The following is a 10116-nucleotide window of genomic DNA, read 5'->3' on the forward strand; positions in this document are numbered from 1 at the left end:
CAATTTTCTCCTTATAGACGCAACAGATAGAAGTAAGATTAGTAGCGTTCAAAAGCGCTTTTTTATCGCATTAAGCCTATACCCCCTTTCATTTTTCGCGAACACTCCCTTTAACTGCTTTTGTATTCTTGTGTAAGTGTATTTAATATTGTTTACTTGTATTTTTGTAGTCTTGTTTGGTGTAATTTTATTTTTCATCATACTGTATTCTTTTATTCTTGTTTAGTCGTATTCTTAAATAGTTTTGTTTAGTGTATTAATTAAATATTTTTTCAACTAAATTCTTGTAGTCATGAAGTGTTTTAAGAATGTTTCTTAACCGTAGGATTTCAATTTTTTTTATTTGTCTGAATATCAGATCTAATACTATGGGTGTACTGCCTGGGTACCTCTATCTATCTATCTATCTAGTACTATGGGTGTACTGTCTGTTAACCTCTATCTATCTATCTATATAGTACTATGGGTGTACTGCCTGGTAACCTCTATCTATCTATCTATCTAGTACTATGGGTGTACTGTCTGTTAACCTCTATCTATCTATCTATCTAGTACTAAGGGTGTACTGCCTGGTAACCTCTATCTATCTATCTAGTATTATGGGTGTACTGCCTGGTGACATCTCCTCTGCTCCTTGTTGTGATGGCTGCAGCTGGTGGGGCCTGCTATTTTATCTCAGTAAAGAATCAAGAACAGAAGATAACTGTTGCAGGTTTCCTTTATTTTAGTTTATTATTTTATTCAGTTCAGAATTTAATGTTTTCCCTGTTTTTGTTCAAGTGACCCTCTATGCAAAGATGGTGATAACCGATTTACAACGGTACCCTGGAAACCTTAATGCTACATAAGTGTGGAAGCTACCAACGTTTTGCTAACTCGAAATTTTACTTTCTCAGAGTAACCGAAATGAAAATAAACAGTAACAAAAACATAGAACTCTAATTCATACTTAATCGGACAAAGCTTTTAAGAAAATTATTATCTTTGCATATAGGGTCACTTGATATTATGCTTATTGCTTATAGTTCCTTTAAAAAGAATCAATCATAAATAAATGAAATGTTAGCTGAAAGGTTTTAAGACACCATTGAATAATAAATGTAGACTTGAATGAAATCTCTGTTCATTGTACAATGTACAAGCACGTCTTGCTCTTATCTGATCTGCAGGGGGTGATTGTCGTCTGAAAAGACAACACATCTTTGTCCATGTGTACTGTACTGTATATTGTGTACTCAATGAACTATATTGTACAGGACATGAGATATCTCTGGCGGGCCAGTACGGATTAGTTCTTCTCTGCAGTATTCCTCTGCTTCTAATAGCAGGCGCTGGAGGGGTCGTCTTCTGGGTTCTAGGTAAGCGTTGGATGCCGCAATATTTTTTTTTACCTCAATGGGATTGTAATTTATTTATTCTTTTAAATACTTAGACGATGTCATTAGTGGGTCACTTGAAATTACGTCTCACTCTACATTCCCTTAAACGTATCTTTTTTTCCTGATAACCCTGTATGAAAGAAGTTTATAAAATTTTATTTTTTTTATTTTTTTTTACCTTAAAGATTTCATTCATTTCAACAAAATTTCAAGTTCTACCTATTGGAAAAAGTATGATTTTTTAGTGGGTGATGCTTTTTAAGAAAAATGTCCTTGATTTGCACTAATACTAATACTACAATCATTACCAGAAAGACCCAGAATTAATTGACAGTTAATCAGACGATTTTACATATGTATCTCTGGCATTTTTAAATGCTCAGAATAGGAAGACTACATTTTGGAAATGGCAGGATGTTGGCTATGTTTGGATATCGCTTCATCAATCATATTTGTAAATTTCGATTGCAAACAGTCGTCTGATTAATTGTAAATTAATTCCGGGTCTTACTGATTAGCACTATAATTATACTAGGGGCTTCTTTGTTCTGTATATCCCTTCATGCTGGATTCTACAACTACGATGCTCTTGATGTTCCAGAAGACCAGGTTTAAACACGGTTTTGATAGACATAAAGGATGCTCTTATAGACAAACAAACTGTTCTGATAAACATATAGACTGTCTTGATAGAAATACAGACTGCTCTGATAGACAAACATGCTGTTCTGATAGATATTCAGACGGTTCTGATAAACAAACAGACTGTTCTAATAGACATACAGGCTGTTCTGATAGATGGTCAGGCTGTACTGATAGACTTACAGACTGTTTTGATAGACATACAGACTGTTTTTTATCGGCTTACAGACTGTTCTAGTAGGCGTAAACTCTGTTTTGATAGACATACAGACTGTTTTGATAGACATACAGACTGTTTTGATAGACATACAGATTGTTTTGATAGACATACAGATTGTTTTGATAGACATACAGGCTGTTCTGATAGACATTCAGATTGTTCTGATAGACATATAAACTGTTCTGAGAGACATACAGACTGTTCTGATAGACATACAGACTGTTCTTAAAGACTTGCAGATTGTTCTGATAGACATACAGATTTCAGACTGATCTGATAGACAAACAGACTATTCTGATAGACATACAGACTGTTCTTACAAACTCACATAAATATGAATCATTGAATTTTGTTAGTCTTTTTTCAAGAACCATTTTTTTTTTAAATTTGTAACTTCAAAAACAAGATAATTTTATGATTGATAAAAGTTGTCTTGTAAAAAATGACAAAGTAGAATGTAAATCTGTAAAAACAAAACAATTAAGTTTTTAATAAAATTAATTTTAATAATGTAAAATGTAGGAGCCCCTGACTGGAACAATTGTTGAAGAAGTCTAACTCTTGGATCCTGAACAGAGTACGCTGTATGTTCACTGTACAGTGTACGCTGTACACCTCTGCAATAAGAGACTACGTGAAGCAATAGTTACCTACTCTGATTGGTTGTATTGTAGATTAATCTCTTAAGATTTGGATCGATTTAATTGCCCCTGATTGGTCAATTTCACAAATTAAATTTGTTTGGTTAGACATCTGATTCTTTAATCATTGTATTTTTAACCCAGATTAAGGAACTTTGATTGGTTAAAAAACTTGTCGTCCGATTTGAAGCAGATTTTTTATATTATATTCAACCTATCACACTGGTATTCCTTATTTAAGATTTTGATTCATTTTCATTTTCCACTTAAAGGGACTGTAGACAGTTTCCTGAGACTTTCCACTTAAAGGGACAGTAGACAGTTTCATGAGACTTTCCACTTAAAGGGACTGTAGACAGTTTCATGAGACTTTCTACTTAAAAAGACTGTAGACAGTTTCATGGGACTTTCCACTTAAAGTGGCATTTCCTACTCAGCCTTTAAACCTTTGTCTGAGTAACAATGAGGAATATATCTTGCAAAATGTTTGATTTTGGCCATTGCCTTTTTTTGCTGTATAAATTTGCATGTCACCTGAGAAATCGCAATATAACGTCATCGTTTTTTATATTGAAATACAAGGATATATCGAATAGGTTTAAAGTACCTATTGAGCATACCAATCGAATAGTCAAAGGTCCCCTCAAATTAAGTTTACAGTCCCTTTCAACTTTTTGTTTACTTTTATCAACGAATCTCACTTTGTTTATATATTTTTTGATGCACTTTGAATAATATTTAAAAATATATATTTATTGATTTTCTTAATTCATTACATTGTTTGTATTTAAGTTTACATTGTTTTCATTGTTGTTATTGTCGTTGTTGTTGTTGTTGTTATTGTTGTTGTTGTTGTTAGTTGCGTTGACTGAAACATCAAACAAATTATATATTTAATCAATAAGAGAGATTGTTTAATATTTGATCTTAAACGACCGTTATTGCTCGATTGCTTTTAGATCGTTCCAGGTTTTAATTTTGACAGTGTCAACATTTGGCATTTTTTGGATGCGCAATTTTAAAAACGTTGTAGGGATGATAACATTAGAGTTTGAGGCGAGTAATCAGTTCAGATAGGGTTCAGATGTAGCATATATGAAATAAAAAGAACTAAAGAAAATAGATGTGGAAGCATAAAAAAGAGACGACAGGAATAAGAAATGTGCTAAACAGGAAGTAAAAGATTTAGAAATCAGTAAAATTGTTGTCGTCTTCATTCTTTCTCTTAAGTAGAAAAGCTAGGTTTATTCAAATTCGTGACTTATACAACTTTTCTCTGAAAATGTTCAAAGCACCATTTATTGCATTTGTAAAGTTCTTACAGTGAAACCCTTAATAACAAATACATCGGAAGAATTTTTTCAATGAGTTTTATACCATATTACGTAAATTTCAGTATTTGCGAAAATAAATAAATAGCCATGAATATGCGGGAACAGTTTTAAAGAGTTCCCTATAATCATTTAATTAAAAAACTAAATATCTCCAACATTCCATTATCAGAAAGTGAAGAATTCGACATTTGATGAATTCTTTCAATGTATTCGTTCTTTAGGGTTTCACTGTACTATACTGCCACAATTATTCCACTGTTAAATTGTTACTTTTGTACTGCAATGAGAATGCTAAGAGTATGTTTGTTAAAAGATGTTTGTGTCCCTATATTGATAACAGTCTGGATTGATATGAGGATGAACGCTGCGAACCCGAAAGTGGAAAACGTACTGCCAGGAGGGCATAGAGAACCCTTTTTAGAACTCCGACCTGAAATTATAATCCAAATAGATTCTAGTACAATAGACGGCAACGTAGAATTTGTGTACTCTTAGTACAGCTGTATTCTGACGTCATAAGTGTCAACTTAGTTTTTGTCTCCAACAAAATCATTAATAATAACTTAATTTGATGTGATTAATAATTGATTTTAACTTAATTAGATTTGATTAATAATCGATTTTAACTTAATTTGATTTGATTAATAATCGATTTTAACTTAATTTGATCTGATTAATAATTGAATTTAACTTAATTTGATATGATTATTAATTGATTTTAACTTTATTTGATCTGATTAATAATTGATTTGAAAGAAATCTAAAACCTGATGAAAAGCCTTCATTAGGTTCAACCATCAGAGCACCTAGAACAATACAGTGGTCATCATGAAAAAGGAGAATAGATTGTCGTCGTCTTTTTTTAAATTTTGAATTGTCACTACTAGGATTGTATAAATTGTAATTTGTAACCATGGTTTGAATTATTTTTTAAAATTATATCTTCAGAGCTAAAAACTTTAGAATGGAATATCCGTAATCCCGATCGTTTAATTAATCTGGAGATTAACAACAAGAGGAGAACCAGCCTTATTTAATCTGGAGATTAAGAAAAATAGGGGATCAAGCATTAATCCCGATATCCACCATTCAAAAGTTCCCAGCTGAGGTTAAATTTGATAGTTTTTGAATCTGCGGGATTAAGTGACCCTCCATGAATAGAAGGACCTTTTCAATTCACAGCGGCACCTTTTAAAGCTTTGTCAACTCAAGTAAGAATTATTGACAGGGTGTCCCACGAAGCATGACAGTAGCAAGACGACTTGAACGTCGTCTTTGATTTTTAATTTAATTTTCTGCATTTTTTATCAACCTAATTTCAGAAGTAAAATTCTAGAGATAATAATCACAAAATACCCCTAGTCCGGGTATTTTCAAAATGTGCTCTGCCCTTTTTGTGCATTTAATAAAACCCAAGATATGAAAGATTTTGTTCAGATTTAGACACTTTTGGTTTTATTTAACCAAATTGAAATCTGAATGAAATTCTTAATATCTCCGGTAATATTCACAGCACAAAAAAGGCAGACCACATTTTGGAAATGGCAGGACTAAGAGAATTTTGCTGTTATTGTTTCAAGAATCATACATGTTGAAGTAGGTTGACGACTGAATGTTACAATTAAATTCAAAGATCAAAAATGACGTTCAAGTCGTCATATTGCGTGGGACACCCTGTAACCATGTTTTTATTTTTGAAATCATTCTACAAAAGGGACTTGCACTTTTATAGCTTCAGAAACGATTGAGAAATTGTTATAATCATTATTATAATAATGTCTCCAAAGTTGGATGGGTTAAAATGTGTCCAACTTGGTTATTTATATTTATTTCCTTCTAAGAACTAATATTAATATAAAAAATTAATATTCTTTAAATACAGAGCGTCCCATATCATATTAGATTATATCCAATCTTCAACGCCAAAATACGCACATAATACTCACAAAACCTAGCATTTTCTGCAACATTTTTTTCTATTAGCCTTATTAAATGTTTCAAAATTATTCATTCTTAAATTTTCTGATTTGTCCCCCAAATCGTAATTTAGACCCATTGACGCGGTCTAATTTGATGTGGGACACCCTGTATAAAACAGCTGCAAATAAAGTATTCAACAATTACAGCCGTATCTGGTTAGATTTAAATAAAAAAGTCTGTCATCGTTGATCAGTCAAAGGATTACTGGGTACCATTGGGAATCAGGGATACCCCCTTTTAATTGGAAGTGCCTGTCAATTAGTGCCTTTTGTAATTCGACCGCCTCACCTTTATTGTGTTGTAGTAGAAGCAGTAAAATAATCAACAAGCTTGATAGTTTCATTTTCTTATTAAACTTAATATTTGATATTGCAAACAGTTTTCGTTGTGGACATCGGGCTGTGCATTCCGACAGCTGACTCGTCTGAATTTACCCGGCACGACCTAGCCTTTCAGATAATTTTCACTTATTATTAAAAGATTAAAACGTTCTAGTTGTATGATCTGTAGTTTATATATTGGTGAAAATACATTCGCTCTTTACACACAGAAAACTAACGGTGTTTCAAGGTAAACTTTGCAGATGGATAGTATATATATGTATATATGTGTGTGTGTCTATATATATATTTATATATATATATATTTATTCTATAAATACAGGGTTTTTCACAAAGAATTAGACTAAATCCTAAACTCTTGAAATATGACGATCGAAATTATGTCTTCCGCCCTAAAAATGTAACTTTTTTAATGATCTATTTAATAATTGTTTAAATAAATTCCAGTTTACAGTTGCAGTTCGAATCATAAATATAAGGAAACAGACAAATTCCGCACAGTCGTCTGTAAGGTCTTATCTTAAAGTGGTAATCCTGTATATTTTTTATACTGGGTTGCCTTTAGAGACGATTAAAGGAACTGACTCAATCTTTTTTCTTACATTCAGAGTTTTATACAACTGTTAACTTATAAAGCTTTCTTAGCAAAGTCACTATCTTAATTTTTTCACTTCTCCTCATTCATTCTCCCTTCTCCTCACCTTTCTCCCTTCTCCTCATCCATTCTCCCTTCTCCTCATGCATTCCTCATTCTCCTCATCCATTCTCTCCCTTCATTCTCCCTTCTCTTCATCCATTCTTCCTTCGCCTCATCCATTCTTCATTCTCCTCATTCATTATTTCTTCTCCTCATCCATTCTCCCTTCTCTTCATCCTTTCTATCTTCTCCTGATCCATTCTCCCTTCTCCTCATCCATTCTTCATTCTCTTCATCCATTCTTCCTTCGCCTCATTCATTCTTCATTCTCCTCATTCATTATTTCTTCTCCTCATCCATTTTCCCTTCTCTTCATCCATTCTCCCTACACCTCATCCTTTCTTCATTCTCCTCATCCATTCTCCCTTCTCCTTATCCATTCTTCATTCTCCTCATCCATTCACCCTTCTCCTCCTCCATTCTCCCTTATCTTCATCCTTTCTTCCTTCTCTTCATCCNAAACCTACAGTAAAACCATATCTCTTTATTTTATTGAATAGTCTAGTACAATATAACTCATTATATTACCAGTTTATCTCTATAATATGCTCCAACAAACTCATAGAACTTGCAAAGAAACTCAATTTCATATTTATTCTGTCATTTCCGTGCGAAATGAGGGATTCCTGCCTCCTTTCCTTTCCTTGTAAAATGTTAAATTTCTTGTGTAAAACCTAATATTTAGAAGTTAGTAGTAGCGGGGGTGTAAACTCTGTAAACCCAGCTTGTTTAGTATTAGTATTGTCTCACCATATAACCGTATAAGAAACTTTGAAATGAGATACTAAAACTAGATTAAAGGAAGTGCGCCAAAAATCGCAATAGGACTTTTCGTCATGATACAGATACAGAGTTCTTAGTGCATCAAACTGAAGAAATACAAATAGATCTAAGTTGTCATTACCAAAGTATTCTTTTTCTATATAAATCATTCTTTTCTGCAATATACAGAAAAAAAATATTTTTTAATATCGTCGGTTAAACATCCCAAAATAAATTAGAAATTTAATTTAAAACTCTGAATAAATCTAAATCATTTTATAAATAATATCAAATTAATTTTACTAGAAGGGGATCATTCATTTGGCGTACAGTCCCGTTTTGCCTCATGTCTGTATTTGTGTTGTACCATGCTTGCCCAGGCTAGTTAAAATTCGGCCCGGTACATGCCATAAACTGGAATGTACCGTGATATATCGAAATCCTTAAGTTCTTGCCATGTAAACTTGTGCAATATTATTACACCATTTTTAACAAAATATAGAAAAATAAAAACTTGTATAAATCAAGTTTTATTAATAAGTAAAAAAGTCTTTTTTTATATTAATTTGTTTTTTGATTTTAATAATTTTCCAATCTGAAATAATATTTGTTTACTTATTATTTTTTATTACTAATCATTAGAATTTTTTTCTTTTTTAAGGACCGAAAACGTGATTTCAATGATCCCTCCTGTCTCCATTGATGAGTGGCATGTCCATTTCAGTAGGGTATCTTTACCTGCTCATAGATAAATGATAAATCCTTATTTTCCTAGCTGATAATTGATTATTTTCAATAATTTTTTATCTGGAAGAGTGACTCACATATGACGTACGCTTCAGAGAAAGTAAAGGCAACTGTGTGCATCAAACATTTTCAAGATAGAATATATATAAACCGAGGATATATCTTCCTAATTGTTACTCAGGTAACATTTTCAAGATACAAAACTGACGATATATCTTCCTTATTGTTACTCAGATAACATTTTCAAGATAGAAAACCGACGATATATCTTCCTAATTGTTACTCAGGTAACATTTTCAAGATAGAAAACCGACGATATATCTTCCTAATTGTTACTCAGGTAACATTTTCAAGATAGAAAACCGACGATATATCTTCCTAATTGTTACTCAGATAACATTTTCAAGTTATAAAACTGACGATATATCTTCCTAATTGTTACTCAGACAACATTTTCAAGATACAAAACCTACTATATATCTTCATAATTGTTACTTGGGTAACATTTTCAATACATAACCGACGATATATCTTCCTAATTGTTACTCAGATAACATTTTCAAGATATAACCTACGATATATCTTCCTAATTGTTACTCAGGTAACATTTTCAAGATGGAAAACCTACGATATATCTTCCTAATTGTTACTCAGGTAAAAGTTGCTAGTGTACTGCTGTGAATCGGACATCTGTCTGCTGATTACTAATATAAACATCAAATTCAAAAAGTACTTTCAATTTTGCTCCTAGTTTTGCATAAACGTATTTATACTTGCTGGAAAATATTTTCTGTAATTCCTTGGAATAAAATGCAGGTGTGTATAAATGTACTTGAGCACTTTATTGCGTTAGAAACACAACCTAGGTTGTAGACACATGATAACCTCTCGACCCTACTTCGAATTCTACCAGATGGGTAACATTNAAGAGGAATTTTGAGAATCGTTTTTTTTTAATTATTAAATAACGACGACAAAAAATGTAAAAAAAAACTACGGTAAATTAATTATATGTTTAGGAACATATTTCTCAAAAGAAATTTGTCAATAAATCAATGCTAGAATCAATTATTTCGTTTTCATCATTATATTGAATTTCTTATTTTCTATGAATTTATTCGCAGATTTCTACAAATTCTTCAAATGTTTTTTTTTTTTAAATAAAAATTCCAGAAAATCTTTGTGAATAATAAGAGATTATAGAAACTAATGATTGAATAAGATTGCTCATTTTCGATGATAAAATTCATTTTTATTTTCTCAACCTGTTCCTAAACAACTAATTAGTTTACTATAGAATTTTGAAATTCATGATTTTGAACGTCGACTTTGCGCTAAAACTCATTGATATCTTTAAGTTATAATTGAATTTT

General features: G+C 31.8%; 1 protein-coding gene and 1 long non-coding RNA gene across 2 annotated transcripts in view; one reads left to right on the plus strand and one right to left on the minus strand.

The window, feature by feature from the left end:
• The window catches only part of LOC111714618 (prenylated Rab acceptor protein 1), a gene marked incomplete in the record, with an annotated part of 5237 nt that extends 2246 nt beyond the window's left edge, over positions 1-2991 (plus strand). Inside the window, 4 exon segments of the mRNA XM_023489765.1 lie at positions 596-712; positions 1257-1358; positions 1915-1988; positions 2764-2991. Of these exon segments, the coding sequence (XP_023345533.1) occupies positions 596-712; positions 1257-1358; positions 1915-1988; positions 2764-2799 (329 nt within the window).
• Positions 2992-4479: 1488 nt separating this feature from the next.
• LOC111714619 (uncharacterized) lies at positions 4480-6700 on the minus strand. The gene is made up of 3 exons (XR_002768019.1): positions 6485-6700; positions 4984-5022; positions 4480-4646 (listed from the first exon to the last, which is right to left on the minus strand). It is a non-coding gene; the product is annotated as an uncharacterized LOC111714619 (long non-coding RNA).
• Positions 6701-10116: the final 3416 nt, after the last annotated feature.

Source organism: Eurytemora carolleeae, unplaced genomic scaffold (genome assembly GCF_000591075.1).
Source record: "Eurytemora carolleeae unplaced genomic scaffold, Eaff_2.0 scaffold1544, whole genome shotgun sequence".
Taxonomy (NCBI): Eukaryota; Metazoa; Arthropoda; class Copepoda; order Calanoida; family Temoridae; genus Eurytemora; species Eurytemora carolleeae.